Consider the following 16,244-nt stretch of genomic DNA (forward strand, 5'->3'; position numbering starts at 1 on the left):
AGTTGAAAAGCTACCAATTTGCTAAACCTCTTTAATTTGTCTAATAACAATTTTTGAAATTGTTTTATTTTTGTTTACTTCACTTATTGGATATCTTATGACACAGCCATCAAAAAAAAACACATCAAAACTGGATGGTTTTGACAGCAGATCAATCTGTTTATGTTATCAATGTGGTTTTCAGCTTTATTTTTAGAATTTCTATCATTATATGATACTGTAATGGGCCATTACAGTCTAAGAAGAAGACTTAGAGATGGTTAGCATGCCAGGCAGAAATCTGAATCACAGTTCCCAGCACCTTAACACACTAAAGTGAAAATTTATGCTCAGTACTGTTGAAAAGTACCTTAATTTCCTGTATTAGACTGTCTTATATGGGCATCTTTATAGTTTTAAAGTATTTTCTGAATGTAGGAGATGGTCACATCTAAGTAGTCTTTAGGTAAAATCAAGTTATTACAAAGCTGAGTTATACTGAAATGTGAAATGATTTTTTTTCCTCAATGAGTACTTTGTTATCCTTGCCTGTGAAAAGCGTTTATGTAACTCATTATAGCAAAGGTGCAATGCAGAGCATTTTATTTTCCTGCATTCACAGGATGCCTGAAGAGCCTTTTTTGTTGTTGTTGTTATTTGAGTCCTCAAGTTCTCACAAGTTCGTAGTTCCCATCTCTTCTGTTTTCCTTTCACTTCTGCTCTGTTGATTTTTTTTATTTTTATTTTTTTATTTTTCTTCTAAGGCTGATTTTTGGAGGTGAACATGTTGTAGTGAGTTACACTGTCTCCAAAACAAACAAAAGAGGGTGGGGAGATGATGACGGGGAGGAGGACAGGGAAAAGATGCAGCTGCTCATTTTTAATTTCTGAAACTAGCCTTGAATTCTTTGGTATTTTCTTAAGCTTCATAATAAAAACTAGGCACCTAATTGAAAAAGTGCAACTTTATTTTACTACGACTGCCACAGGAGAATGTTAAAGCAGTAACAAATAGATCACTTGAATTATTATCTGAAACATTATTAATAGAAGATGTTTTGTTAGATGAGTTCTGAGTAGAAGGTTGTAGAGTGGAAGCTTCTGGAAAAGCAGCCAACTCCACATGTTGTTTTTTGTTCTGCCATGTTAACATCCAAGTCAGTAGATGGTAATTCCATTTATTTCACCTGCTAGGAAGCAGGAATCTCTGAAGGACTGGATCCTGTAATTCCTAGCTGGCTGTTCTGAAGTAATTTCTTTTGAAGCTGAATAAGCAGTGTGTCCTTCCAGCAAAAAAGGCCAACAACAGCGTCCTTGGGCTTAGGAAGAGCATTGCAAGCCGGTCAGGGGAGGTGATCCTTCTCTTCTACTCAGCTCTGCTGAGACACATCTGGGCTCCTCTGTACAAGAGAGTCATGAACACACTAGGGGACATAATGAAGGCCCATGAGGATGGTTGGGACTGGGACTGGTCAGCCTTGGGAAGAATCAGGGGGATCTTATCCATGTGCATAAACAGCTGTGGTGGAAACTGAAACACACAGAGGCAGGCTGTTTTCAGTGGTGCCCAGTGATAGGACGAGAGGCAGCTGGTACAAATTGAAACACAGGTAATTGCATCTGAACACAGGAAAACACTCTTTTCAGTGTGAGGGTGACCAAGTCCCAGCACAGGCTGCCCAAAGAAGTCATGGAACCTTTGTCCTTGGAGACTCTTCGTTCATTTCATCCATTCAAAACCCATCTGGTTGTGGCCCTGGGCAAAATGCTGTAGCTGACTGTGCTTGAGCAGGGGGGTGGCTTAGGCAATCTCTAGAGGTGCCTGCCAGCCTTGGTGCTTCTGTGATTCTTGTGTGGCTCTGATTTGGTGTTTAACTGAAATACTCGGTGATGTCAGATACCACTGAGCAAGTTGTATGTTCTCACATGCTTTTCTGAACAACATTAATGAAATAACATTATTAACATTATTAGTCAAAAACTTGTGGTCGAGGAAAAAAGCTTGCAACAATGTGTGGAATGAAACATGTTTGGAGCTCTGTTGCACAACTCTACGTGTTAGTGAGCTCTTGCGCACATAAGTAGTCTCATTGACGTCAGTAAGAATACTCCTATAAGTAAGTATTCACCAATGCAAGCAAGGGTTGCACAATATGTCCTTGTGTCTAATGTAAAAGCATATGTAACACAGTATTTAATTATCACTTCAAGCCTTTTTTACTTCAGTAGCATATTCATTTAAATATCTGAAATTACACCGCTTTTCCTAGGCCATAGTTTACTAATGTGGAGCTATCAATATATCCATCACCATAAAAATCAGCAGAGCTATCACCCCTGAAAAATAATCTTTTCGGTTTATTTATTCAGCTGAAAAAATAAGGGGTGGTAGAAAAGGAAAATATTGCTTTTCCTTTATTGTGTTTTATATAAATTGGAGTTTGTAACGTTTTATTTATTTTTTATTTTCTGACAGTTGGATATTGTCAGTGCTTAACTTCTAATACTTAAGCCTGAAGGTGTGCTTTCTTTTCCCTAGACAAGAATTTAATACGTTTGCTTTAATTTTTAATGTCAGTTGAAGTTGCATCACTTCTGGTGGGGATCAGGGGAGACTGTCTTGTAGTCTTTAACATTCAAGTGGTAAAATTAGAATCTCTGTCACAAAAGTTGTTTTTTTTTGAGACTTACAGACGTTTTTATTTTTAAAACTTGCATTCTTTTTTCAAATATTGAAATTTGATCAAGGTGCTTGAATTAGTTTAGAGACTTTCCAGAAGCTACTGTGAGATAGTGTATGTGAATAGTTGGAGTTAAACCACTTCAGAATTGTGAAATGCTCTAAATATTATAATTTAGAAAAGGGAGCCTGTTTCGCTTTGTAAAAATGATAGGTATTACTCATTCAGACTAGCAGTACCTTTGCAAAGACATGATGAAAACACTTTTTCATTATGCATCTAATGATGAAAACACTTTTAAGCTAATAGCCAAAATATAAACAACCAACCACAACAAAAAAACAAACGGATAGAAGTTGAAATAAGAAAAGTTGATGCCGGAATTAGAAAATGGGTACAGCCATCATTACAAACCTGAAGAGATTATCTGGGAAACATGCTAAACTCTTTTACAGCTTGAATATATATATATATATTAATTTAAAATTAGATCTCTTTTTAAAAGGTATTCACCACTTAAGACTTCAAATTATTGTGCTGAATGTAAACTAACGGATTACACATTTTGTGTTAATCAGGAAGGCAAAAAATTAATTTTAAATTAATTAAATTTATTTAAAGTTAATAAAGTTACTAAGTTAATATTTATTAAAGTTAAATTTTATTTTAGATGTTATGTTTTTAAAAATGCCTTAGTTGGACTGGTATGGTTTATTTTGGGTGACCTCACTTCTCACGAACCAGACCAAACCTTTGCGGATGCAGTTGTGCTAGGTTTCTTTCTCAAAAGATACTATCTAAAAATAAACTAAAAACTGTCACACTAAAAGTGATTGCTTTCTCTGGATTTTGTATCTTCCCAGTTTGTAAAGAATGTTGACTGTATTTTTATTTGAACCTCCTCAGATGGTAAGGTTGGGGAGAATTAAAAAGAAAGACATATCCTGATCTATGCTGCTGCAGATATAGTCCTAGTAGTGCCAAAATAGAGAACACTCGTGTATCTGGTCTCATTGGCATGTACCTCATTACCTGACTGTGTAGTTTTTACTTAAGGGTCCTGTGCCTTGCGAAACTGTCCCAACAGGTCTACTAATGTAAGTGTTAAGACTAAGTAGGATGATCCTTTCAAGAAGAGGAAGTACGTTCTCTGTATCTTATTTAGTGAAATAAATGAGTGAGACTTGGCATATATGTAGTATCCTTCGGAGGAGGTTTCATCATGCTGGATCTTGTCTGTGCACTAAGTTAAGTAGCATTTTAGTTAAGAGTATTATGAGTTGATATTATAAATGATTTACAGAACTTTATCTGTGGGAGTTCATTTGAAGAAAAAAAAATCAGCTGTAAAATTTTGGTAGTAAAGACAATGGGGCTATTTCTGAGACAGAAGAGTTTACTCGAATATGGGGCTATTTCAGGATCAGGTGTCAGGTGGGAGGAAGGTATTGCATCAGCCAGAAAATATTACTGGAAAAGTCATAAATTAAGGACTTTGTCCCAACACCTGTACTCAAGGGAAAAGTTAAGGTATTCTTACTATGTATAATTATAAGCAGTCTAAATCACAGCTGTATATAATCTTTCCTGAGATAAGGTAGGTGAGTAGTAGGTAGTTGTGAATGACCTGACATTTTTCATATTGAGTTAGGAATGAGTCGTACTTTGGCACTTATCACTGTTAATTTGAGTCTTACTGGTCAGGTGTATTTTGGGTAGGAGACAAGATACCTTGGCTTTGTGTGTTGGAGAAGAGAATAAATATGAGCAATTAATTATAAATCATACAGAGATGTTCATTATCAGTCTATAAATATCTTTTTTGTTTACTTCATGGTGATGCTTTATTTTTAAGTATGTTGATAATTATTTTTTATCAGTAACCTTAAGATGATATATAGCATTTTCCTCAAGCAAAGATTTGAAATTAATTCAATTACAATTTGCAACTCCTAAAGCAAGTCTATATTCATTTTGTTAGCTTTTGGAGAGTGTTAATTAAATCCTAAAATTTCATCCCATCATGCACCTGGAAGGAGAATAAAGCTTGTTGCAGATCTCTCAGTTATTCCAAAGTGCTAATTAGAGTTGTGGAGAAACTGCTCTCAAACCAAGAAAGTAATATTCTGATTTTTAACAAGCCCCATACATCCAGGTAATGGATGGTATCACAGTGTAACATTGTGCTCTGCAGCATTATGCCATTTGTACAATTTGGAGTGTGTATTGATACCCTGTGAAAAATGGTTATTCAAATTAGGAACACTTATTCACCTCATTAAACCTATGTATAATTCCCATGGAAAGATTATAGGCTTTTTAACTCTAGCTAATGAAAAATGATTATATAAACACTCAGGTGGCTTTTTGCTTTTCACCTTAGTTCTGTGAATCAGTGCTCAGAGCTGCCAGTAGTTTGTGGTTCTTGAGCTCTGGATTTTGGAAGACATAACCAGCTGAGTCCCAATCCGATTCTAGGGCTCAATCTTTCAAGGTGCAGATCTTATCTGGAAATGGCCTAATGAGCAACCACTGTGGAAGCTGGTAGAAGCTAAAGGCGTGTATGTCCATGCATAGCTCGGCATCTGCTGCATTCAGATGCATAGACACATCCATGGCTTTTTTCATCAGGACTAAGGGATTTGAATTACAGTGTACCAGATAAAGTGATTATTGATATGCGTTCATTATAGAAGAACTCTAGCTTCAGTTGGCTGCTCTGGTCTTTGTTTTCTCTCTCTAAAGCTTAAGCAGGACTGCTGGTCTCCTGACTGAAACATTATACAGCGTGCTGCTGCCTGCCGTATGCCTCTGCACAAGTGACTGCATCTGATTGAGGACAGAAATGTGATCTAAATGGATACAGAGCTTGCAATTTGATACAGTGATTTGAGGCTGGCAAAATTAACTCTTCATATCTATATGAAGATTTAAAATGTTTAATGATAGATTTCATGAAGTGAAACAAATGTGTGCCTATTACAAATACCCAGATCTTCAATTTTGTGGTATTATGTACTGCATTATTATTGTTTTTTGCTGCTAACAGAGTTTTTTCAAGTATTGAATGAAGGAACTGTGTACTCTTTTTCCCATAGCAATGCAAGCTGAGCTGGAGAACGAGGGGCAAAAAACTTGAATGGAGCTGTTCACAGCTAAGTTTAAATGTGAATTAAATTTTCAAGACAAGAAAAATGAAAAAGGGGTTTGGGCATGCTGATTGCTTACAGTTGGTGACTGTACCTTTTTTGCCAGACCAGTAATGTCAGGTTTCACAGAGTTTGGGCACTTGGTTGCATTACGTTCCTGTATACTTAAATGGATTAAGATAAAAAGTCTGACTTGAAAAGGATATTCTAAAACTGACTGTGCCTGTGGTTTTGAATCCTGATGCTTTGAACAAAGGAGGGATTGATTTAATGGGATTAATGCTTAATCCAAATGAGGCAATGTACACACATGCCTTGAATGCTTTGGAGAATGACTACAAATATCATTTATTCGGTTTGGTTAGAAAGATATGGAGAGGTGATCTTTGTGTTAGAAAGTGATGGCACATGAGTGCTTTAAACTATGGAGGTTGCAGAGGCAAAGTTGTGTTCAACTTGACTTTTCCTGTATTATTTTCAGATATTTTTAGGGCTTATTTTAAAATGTATTTGAGGTAAGGCTGTTTTCTGTCTCAGATATGGTATTACCTTATCTGAAAAGTGTTTGTTGTGTTTTTTGTTTGCCTGTATTTTTTATTTTTTTTTTTGGCTTGCAGATTTTGTGTGGCACAGTATCTTATTACTTATATGCAGACATTATGACTTTGCTCATTTTTTCTGTGACTCTGTGACCCCTCTGATTGCAGAGACATTTTAAAAACAAATAACCCAATGTCTCATTGAGAAAAAAGTTAGTTACAGATTAAAAAAGTAAAGTTTTCCCTTCCATCTTTATTAATAAAAGCATTGTATGCTTAAAATCAATTTGATTTCTCCTATTAAATAATCTATACCCTCACAATGGGTTTTCAAAACACTGTGTCCTGTCTAACTGTGTGAAAAGTCTGCCATATCCATCAGACAGTGTCGCAAAGTGTTTGAGGAAAGCAGTGATTGCCATCTTTATAAGCATAGCGATTGTAAGGTAAAATGTTGAGCCCTGATAATTATTATTCACTCAGCTCAACAATTCTTATCCATTCTTTTCTGTCTCTCCATGTCCCCCCAACCTGCCATCTTTTTATTTGCCTTTTTGTTTTGTTTCTTAAGGCTTGCTGTTCTCAAGTTTTCCTCTATAAGCAGGACCAGAAACTTCAGGTGAAAACTAAAATTTTTGCCTAATCATGGGATTTGATTAAGGTAGTGGCTTTAGAAAAAGGCCAAATATCACAGTGCTAATGAAAAAAATTCAGAAATTGCTAATGATGTGACTGACTCATGCTGCTAAATGGAGCAGATTTTGAAACATAGCTCTAGGCTTCAATTTTTTCAGCTCATTCGCAGTTGTTTCTGCTTTACACTGAGCTCAGTGAAGCTATTCTCAGAGGAGGGTGCAATACAACATGGATTCAGTGTTGGAGACTAGAGGCTTTAATCAACTCAGTACCACACAGGTTATCTAATAGCTAAGGAATATTTTAGATATTTTGCACAGAAAAAGAAGAAAAAAAAAAAAGGAAGCAGAAAACAGAAATATGATTTTCAGGTTATTTTCTGGTTGCATTATTATTATTGTTGTTTTTATTATTATTATTTAACGAAAGGCTGTTGGAGACTGGCTCAAAGGCAAGGAGTAATTACTGTTACTTGAGGTTTTGAGAACATCTTGTTTCTTTTGGAATCCAGCTATGCTATATCTGGGATTGTAAACAAACAATTCAAAGGAACATTTTTATGTACCAGAATTTTTGGTCTGTGCTGTTGAATGGATAGAAGAGTTTCTTAGCAGTGAGTTGGCCAAAGCTGAACAGTGATAGCCCGGACTGTTCCCAAGTATTGCTCTGGAGGAGGGCCTGGCCAGGGATGGTTTCCTGCAGGCAGTTTGCATGTGTTCACATTTCATTTTTCCCTCATAGTCATTATTGGAGGTCAAGAGAGTTTACTAATATGGATCTAGGAAGTTCTAAGCCAGTTGGTTTGAGGTGAGTGAACAACCCTAGACATATTCTGTTTATTGGTGTAGATAAGCCTATAACATTGCCTTTGAGAACCATCAGTGTTTAAGCCTGTAAAGTGAGTTTCTATGATGCCAAGTTAGGTGTACATTGTTGCACCTGCTCAAAAAGCTCTTTTAATTAATAGTGAGTCTTACTATTTTTTCTTTTTTTTTTTCCTTTTTTTTTTTTTTTTAAAAGTGTTGATATCCAGTTATTTTCCAAATAGTTGCATCTTAAAAGGAGTGCAAGATGTAAGACTGTTTTTACAGTTCCTGTCTCTCTTAAACCCTAACACAAAAATTATGAGTACTGTGGTAATTAACAGGGAAAATATGAATAGATTTATTACATGAATCTTCCTATTCCATCAGCTGGGTCCTCTGTTATGCTTCATTGTTTTATTGGTCATACAAATATACATTTGATTTGGAAACAGTCTTCATTCGCTTCAGTCTTCTTCAAAAGTTACTGTGTCACTACCAATTCTTTTAATTCTGTAGTCGTAGAGGGTTTTGTTCTCTTTTTAAAGGTTCTGGACTCCTTATGGAATATTGACCCTAAGTTCTTTTTGAGAATATCCAATGCCTGATTTCATCAGGTAGGTATGGATATACATGGTTCAGATCTTGAAAAGAAGGAAGTCAATGTCAGTATTCTGGTCAACACTCTGCTTTCAGTAAAAAACACTAATTTTCAAAGTGGTGTGCAAACTGCTGCAGAGAGCATCATGACTAATGTATTTGCCCACTGTCACAGTGGGTGTGGTGTTGAATTTAGTTTGCTACTATGGAAGGCCATCTTTACGTTAGAAATGTTCACAGATGTAATGAGGTTGGTAGATTTGTGAATCTTTGAGCCTTATCCATATCTTTGTTTTGTTTTGTTTTTAATTGGAAAAGGATATGCGTACATATTTTTGCTGATATTTCCAAATTAGTATAAAAGAGTAAATCTTAAATCTTACTTTGGATAGCAGTTTTGAAAGCAGTTTCATTGAGCTGAAGACCCACTAATCTTACAGTAAAACAATGCCCTTGCATAGCACGCCCAGCTGCAATAGACATTTCCTAATTTTCTGTTATTATAATTAGCATTAAGCTTTTTCTTCTTCTTTCTTTTCAGTACTACAGATTTTGTTTATGACTTATGAAACTGATCTCCCACTGAATAGTTGGAAATTGTAGTGTGAATTCAGCTGAGCTCTTTTAGGTTGTGCCTGACATTATCACTAATGAAATGATGGAGTTAATAAAATGTAAGCATTACTGGTAGATGACAAGGCTTGAGATCCAGGTAACCAGAAAATCAAGCAATCTGCAATATTTACTCCAGCTTTGTATGACATTTAGAACATATAAATGCAGATATACTGGTAGTTTTTGGTGGTGCTGAGGTATTCTTATCATTTGGCTTTTAGTAGAAGTACTTGCAAAATAATCCAAGTTCTAGTTATGCTTTTGAAGCCCCAATTACTTAATTTTGGTACACTGTTGAAATAAATGAAAATAGCTTTTCTTGTAGCAGTAAAGAATCTACATGAAAAAAAACGATTTCTCTTTAAATAACTCTACTAACCTTGCTAAATGATCTTCAGATAAAGGTTTTATTTATTCATTTTACTTAGTGAAATGGAACATGTTTTTAAGTAACGGTTGCAGGGCTAATGAAGAGATAGAAAGTCAAATGATTGTGATAGTTATTTAACCAGACTATTTTCTGATGAAATTACCAGACTGTGGTGTTCAGAAGCAATATTGCAGTTAGTTTACGAAGACAAGAAAGGGGAAAAATCAATCCATAATTCTGTCTTCAACTGCATGCATTTCTGACATTAAGTTCAGAGAAAAAGAAACCATTTAACCTAGCCTCTGAAGGAAAGTAAAACAAAACACTCTTTTACATGCTCCATTGAAGATCAAGGAGCTCTTTAAAAGAAAACAAATTTTAAAACCAAAACTTTGATAGTCTGGCATGAGCTGTGTCAAATTAGATAGACCGCATAGGCAAAGTGTGAAAATAGGTACATGACTATTTTGTGGAGTACACCAAAACATCAGACCAAGATGCATCAGTTTATAGAAATCTTGAGGTAAACATAATTGTTTTCTTTCTTTTCTGTCATTTGATTCTGCCTTCCCACTCCTAACATCGCAGAATGAGCGTACTGCCAGATAATACTGTCCCTTGGCAGTGAAAATGCTTTTCACTGGTCAAGGAATTGCCTCTGCAGGCTGTTTCTGCCCTCTGCTCGTTATAGAGCTTTGCAACTTTAAGTTCAACACGCCCTGAAATAAACAAATTATACTGAATGAGCACAATAGCTGAAAAGCACAATAAAGTGAAAAACTTGCATAAAACCTGTCATTTATAGGAAGTCTGTCTTTCCACTTACTGTTCAGACAAGGGTAACAAAGAAATGGATAGAACAAAACCAAGCAAGCCTTGATTTAATGTTTGCCATGCATATGCATTAGCTTTTTAAGCTTTGATGGCATGGCCAAAAAGAACATTTCAAATTGAGATCTGCAAAGAGAACCTAAACAAACATGCTGGTCAGGAAGCTGGGAGCCGCTGACCTGGTGCGCGCATAGGCCTAGTGGAGCAGTTCCTTTGCCTGTAATTTTTTCTGAGGGAAATGAAATAAGGGTGTGCTTATCTGACACTCATGTATCCTTTTGTGTTATACTTTTATTATAATTTTCATTGTTCTATCATAAATACAGAACAAATAGCTAACGTGTGCATAAAACCAGGCATTAGAAAGATGTGACAAAAAAAGATAACAGCATTGAAAGATGGGTTTTTCACTTAAAAATAAGCACACAAGAGGTTGTTTGGTGCATGTGTGTGTGTTTAATTAAACAAGATGAATCAGGAAGGCAGACTCTGAAGTATAGATGCAACAAGTGGATGCTCAGATGTGCAGATAGAAAAGAAAAAAAAAAAAAAAGGATACTCAACCATAATGTTAGATTCATCCTTTTATTCCCAGACAAAATAAGGTCACTCCAGTCATTCTGTGTTTTCTGAACAGATACATCCTAAGCTGTTGGCCAGAACTCTACCCTCTGGAATGATGGTCCTTGTTATACTACCAGAGCACTCTCAGAGGAAAAATTCATTTCCAGGAAAGGAGAATGGTGCTTCTGGCAAAAATAACGTATGATGAACTAGGGTCTGGAAGGAAACAAGGGTTATGGGTCTTAGCTTTTTCACCAGATACAAGAGGAGAGACATTCAGGGGCTGCATGAAAAGAAGTGAGCTTTTATTGGGTTGCTTGATCACATAAGTATGAATTTGTTACTACCTTTTTATTTAATTCTTATTTTATTTTATTCTACATATTTATTTATCTATTTTATTGATTCGATACTGTTGTGTATACTTTGTGGTCCTTTCCAAACAAGAGAAGGCATCCCTGGAGTCTATGGAGCACTGTGGAAGTAGCAGACACAGTAATCCATGTCTACTAGTCCAAAAGTAGTTTTGGGTAAGGGAGGAAGAACGGAGTAGTAGTTAAACGTTTCTAATGTGAATGGATGGAGAAAAGTTTACTACCCAAAGTCTTTAAGATCAATACTTTACCTTGCTAATAGAAAAATGAGTAAGTAGCATTATCTTGTAGGTTTGTTTGTTTGTTTCATTTCCGTAAATAATACCCATGATAGACTGCTAGTTCATAAATTTGGGTGTTAGTAGCATTGTCACGTTCATTCAAATATTATTAATAGTTGACCCTATTCTTAATTTTTTTTTTTTGCATATTTCAGGATTAAAAGACTATAAAAGTTCAATAGAGAGGTTGACAATATTTAACAAAAATCTGTGTACCAGAAGTTTTCAGGAACTTGTAAATGGAGAGCAAATGTGTCAATCATTTACCATATGCATATTGTTATGTAAAAATCTAAATCTTATTCTTATGTATATATTACAATGTATGGTATATATGCCATAAAATGACTGTTTGTGCACAGCTGTACTCTTGTACTCAAGCTTCTTATGACAGTCTTTTTCCTTAAAGTATATACAAGTGTACAAAATGTTTGAGTTGCTTTTAAAGGATTATTTTCTATTAATGTTGCATGTTCTTAATGTAATAATTTGTGAAGTTACATGTGAAGTTAGAATGTCTTACTACTCTTTTGTTTGCCATGTATTTCTTTCTTTTTTTTTTTTTTTTGTATGGCTGTAGCAAGTATTTTTCAACAAACTAGGCTAAAGATTGGGAGGATCAATAAATCTGTTGTATGTAGAAAGTAGATTTAAATTATTAGTAGTATATTTAAAAACAAACAAACAAAAAACAAACAAAAAAAAAAAAAAAAAAAAAAAAACAAAACACCTCTATGTCTGGTTTTAAATCCTATTCTGCTTGCTTCTATCTAAAAATCTGACATTGAAAAAATACACCTGCACAGGCGTCTTTTGTGAAACAGAGCGTAATTTAAAGATTGTTGTGGTATTTCTTATAACAGCTTCATGAATCGCTTCTTCATATAAGGTTAATGTAGTTTTCACCCTCAGTTTGCTAGAGTTGCAGGATACCTGGAATAGCAATTAAAACCATGACATGTGGACTGAACTCATACCAAAATTGACATTTCATTGGATTTTGATGGGCGTATTACAAAAACACTTCCCATAAAGGTTTCAATCAAGTGTTTCCATTGAAGTTAAGGAATAAAGACTGCGCACATTAGAAAGCAGAGGCTATTTTCACTTCAGAGACAAATCAAACCTTGCTGAATTTCCATTACTAATTTTACAGACTTTCCAGTTCCTTTTTTCTTAATAGAAGGGAGAAGTGTTCATCTGTTCGCAGTCTAAAGACAACCTGGAACTAGCTGGCATTCTGTGACAAGTCTGTGTTGATCATTTTTCATCCCAAACTTAAGAAGCAGATAAATTTCATTATCTTTCTGATGGCTAACTGATGAATATCTTCCTTCTTTACTAATGAAGATTAGGATGCTCATTTAGCTCTCTAATTTGAGTGATCTAGATTGCAGATTTTGTGTGTAAGTGGGAACACTGATATCTGAGGCTCTGGTAATCTGGGTAGGCTGTTCTGGTGGATAAGAGAAGTCAGCGCAGGCAGCAGGGCAAGTGGAGCAGGTGGGCAGTGCTCTGCTGGCAGTGGCTCACAGTTTGTGCTGTGGTGTTGCTTCATGAGTGTTTTCCTAGTAAATATTTGTCTGAGACCTCAAAGGTTACAGTCATTGACTAGCATTTAAATACCCTGTAGCTCTTTTCAGCACATTCTGAGACTGTACTAAACATAAAGTTGGAAAATTGATCTCGTAGAGCATTAATGCTCTCCAAAAGAGGACAGCATTGTTTGGTGGGAACTTTCTCTTCTGCTGAACCTAGGCTGCATTCTGTGGTGACTTCTTGGATGTACTGAAACAATTATGTTTATATACACACACCACGAGACGAGTATTTAGAGTCATTACAGCACTTGTTAGTCCTCTTCCCCTCGGATCTAATTAATGCTTTGTAGTTAGTATGCTCCCTTTGGGACAGCTCAAACCTTAGTCCCTCAGGGCATTTGCACTCATTTCCCATTCTCCTCTGAAAACCCTCAGCACTCATATTCCTATCCTTGAAGCTGGTGGTTTTGTTTGGTGTGTCTGTGGCGAGTTCAATCAGATTGTCACCTTATGAATTCGGTAATTTATTTACGATTGTATCAGGGATTTGAGAGTTTGACTGTTGCTTTGTTTTCTGAAGTGTGTACTGGTGTGATTTTTTTTTTGTGGCAGATATTGAAAAGCCCTTTTATCTACAGTTATGTTTATTTTGATAACTGAATTTGTAGGCATTGGAAGCACACATGTGGAAACGGTTTATTTTTCGAAAGTTACTTAATTAACTCCAGTATTTAAAAGCTGCACTTCGTTTTGGTGTTGCATAATAGAGTTTTGGTTGCTTTTGCTGCCACTTGCCGTGAGAATACTGAATTTGCTGCAGATCACTTTCTTCTATCTCCTTCTTAAAGAGAGTTTCTTTATCAGTTCTCTGATATATTCTCTTGCATAACTTGCAACTAAATAATTTCAGAGTGGCAAAAGCAGAAGTCCAGATTATTTCTTGACTGCAAGCCTCTAGCATTTGCACGAGCTTGTGTTATTCTTTCTGTGCTATGATACACCCAGCGTGAGCCCATAGTTAGTTTTTCCTTCCTTACCATGATAAATTGTCTTTTGCTTTCACAGGAAAAATCCCAAATAGCTTTTTACTTCCCATTTGCTGTAGTCTCATGTCCCTTGCTCAACAAAATTGGGTGTGGATACTTTGTTGTTTGCTGCTGACTAGATGCATGTTTCTGTTTTTTGGAACTGTTTGTGTTTTCTGTTTCCTTTAAAAGATGTTTCATTACTTGCCCCAGCATCCATGTTCTATATCACAGATTTCTTCTTGTCCATTTCTCTCAGGGAATGCTTATGTGTACTCCTACAGGGTACTTTTTATACAAAGCATCTCGCATGCATGCATTTTGCTTCTACTGTTTATTATATGGCAACTTGTTTTATTTGATTGGCTATCATTCTCTTTAGGAAAACTATTTAAATAGGCATGTATTCAATCAGCATGTTAAACAAAAGGATGTGGATTGTTACTGGCATCTGTATATTGTTTCACATGGGGAATTTTATACCAATGGCATAATCGATTAATATTTTCTCTTGCAGGTTTAACAGATGAAAAAGTGAAGGCCTATCTTTCTCTTCATCCCCAGGTACTGGATGAGTTTGTGTCAGAAAGTGTAAGTGCGGAAACTGTTGAAAAATGGCTAAAAAGGAAAAATAACAGACAGGAAGGTAAGTTTGCAATTATTTGCATTATTTGCAGTTAATATTTAGTTTTGAACAGCTTAGCTCTTATTTTCAGATTTACAAAAAGAAATCTATTTTGGTAGAAACTTGGCTGTTGTAATTTTTACATATAAGTTCCACCATTTTTTTGGAAGGCAAAAGAGTTTTGTTTTTTTTTAAAATCTTTTCTGCCTTTAAGCATTTCTTGTTGGAATGTACTGGCATTCATTTGGGAGGTTCAGTTTAGTATTTGTAACTCAAAATTGGTATCAAACTAAGTGCAGTATCTGTAACATTATTGTGTGTTTTAAGAACATAAAATGGGCTTCTTGTATCTGAATTTGGCAAGTTTTGAATAAAATTATGTTGTACTTGAAGAATGTAAACCTCAGTAACACACAGCACTATCACAGAAGTTCCTGTGTGCAACACAATTTAAGTCAGTTTTAGACAGGAACATTGACACATAGATTGTAAAACAGTCTGAATTTTTATTTTTTTTATTTTTTTTTTCATTGGATTTAGGTATAATCCCTCATTTAGACCCTTGTTTCTTCTTTAAAATGCAATTTATAGACTGAGTCAGGGATCTTGATACTAAAATTGAATGAATGATTTGGACTGCATTTCAGCTTCAAGAATCCTATATTGTTAAGTGGATTCCAGTTGCTTGAAGTTTCCTTTGTTGTCGTTGTTGTTTAGTTTTGTTTCATTTTATTTTTTTTTTTGCAAGCTTGTTCAAGGTGGGGAAGGGAAAAGACCTGAAAATACATTTCTGTGAAAGTGTTCATGAACATGCTCATGCAAATTTTTGAGGCAACTACAAAAGCAAAGTAACTATTGACCATTAACTTAGCACAGTTTGAACATGAATAACTGCAACAGTTATTTTGCCCACTGTTTTCTTAAAGTTTAAAATGTCTGCTTTGTGACTAATTCTCCAAAAACTGTTAACTTAAAATCATTGAGAAATAGTTTTGTTACCTAAATTCAACTTGGTATTTGTTATCAAGTGGGCCTTTTGTCTTCCCTGATAGAAAGCACCTTCCCTGGTGCTGACAGTAATCATTAAGGTGTCTGTATTTATTACAGTAAAGACAGTTGTACAGATGTGGCTTTCTTAGTGTTCGATTTTAGATGAAAATAAGCAGAATTACACTTGCCAAGTCATAAAGAATAATTTGAATGCATTTCCTTTTTAGAATGCAACAGATACGGATTAGTCTTATCTGTGGATTTCTTTTTGGAAAATAGTCTGTAGCCACAGAAAATGTCACTGATAGCAAAATATATTAATTTGTCACAATGCAACATTTCTAGAAAATGAAAAAAAAAATAAAAAAAAATTGCTTGCTGGATCTTTAACCCAGTTTGCATTATGTCTGTACCAATTCTACTACCAAACTAATGGTGGCAGTGAAAAGTAAGAAGAGAACTGATTCTTTTGGTGTCAGCAAAGCTCTGTGATGAATTCAAGTGAATATGTACCTTAAGTCACTTTACAATAGGATTATAATTTTCCCCTTATCCCCCTTGTTTCAGAGATTTTTCAAAATGCTTTCAGATTTTTGCATCAAGTAATCTGATACAGACAGAAAAATAAACCCTGTTTTTAT

At 35.3% G+C, this 16,244-nt stretch overlaps 1 protein-coding gene across 4 annotated transcripts in view; it reads left to right on the plus strand.

Annotated features, from left to right (window-relative positions):
- The window catches only part of PDE10A (phosphodiesterase 10A), a 366,309-nt gene that overhangs the window by 243,376 nt on the left and 106,689 nt on the right, over positions 1–16,244 (plus strand). For all 4 annotated transcript variants that reach the window (XM_068676942.1, XM_068676940.1, XM_068676941.1 and 1 more), the window contains one exon: positions 14,506–14,634. In XM_068676942.1, the coding sequence (XP_068533043.1) occupies positions 14,506–14,634 (129 nt within the window). The remainder of the gene's footprint in view (positions 1–14,505; positions 14,635–16,244) is intronic.

This window comes from Anas acuta, chromosome 3, assembly GCF_963932015.1.
Source record: "Anas acuta chromosome 3, bAnaAcu1.1, whole genome shotgun sequence".
In the NCBI taxonomy this organism is placed as follows: domain Eukaryota; kingdom Metazoa; phylum Chordata; class Aves; order Anseriformes; family Anatidae; genus Anas; species Anas acuta.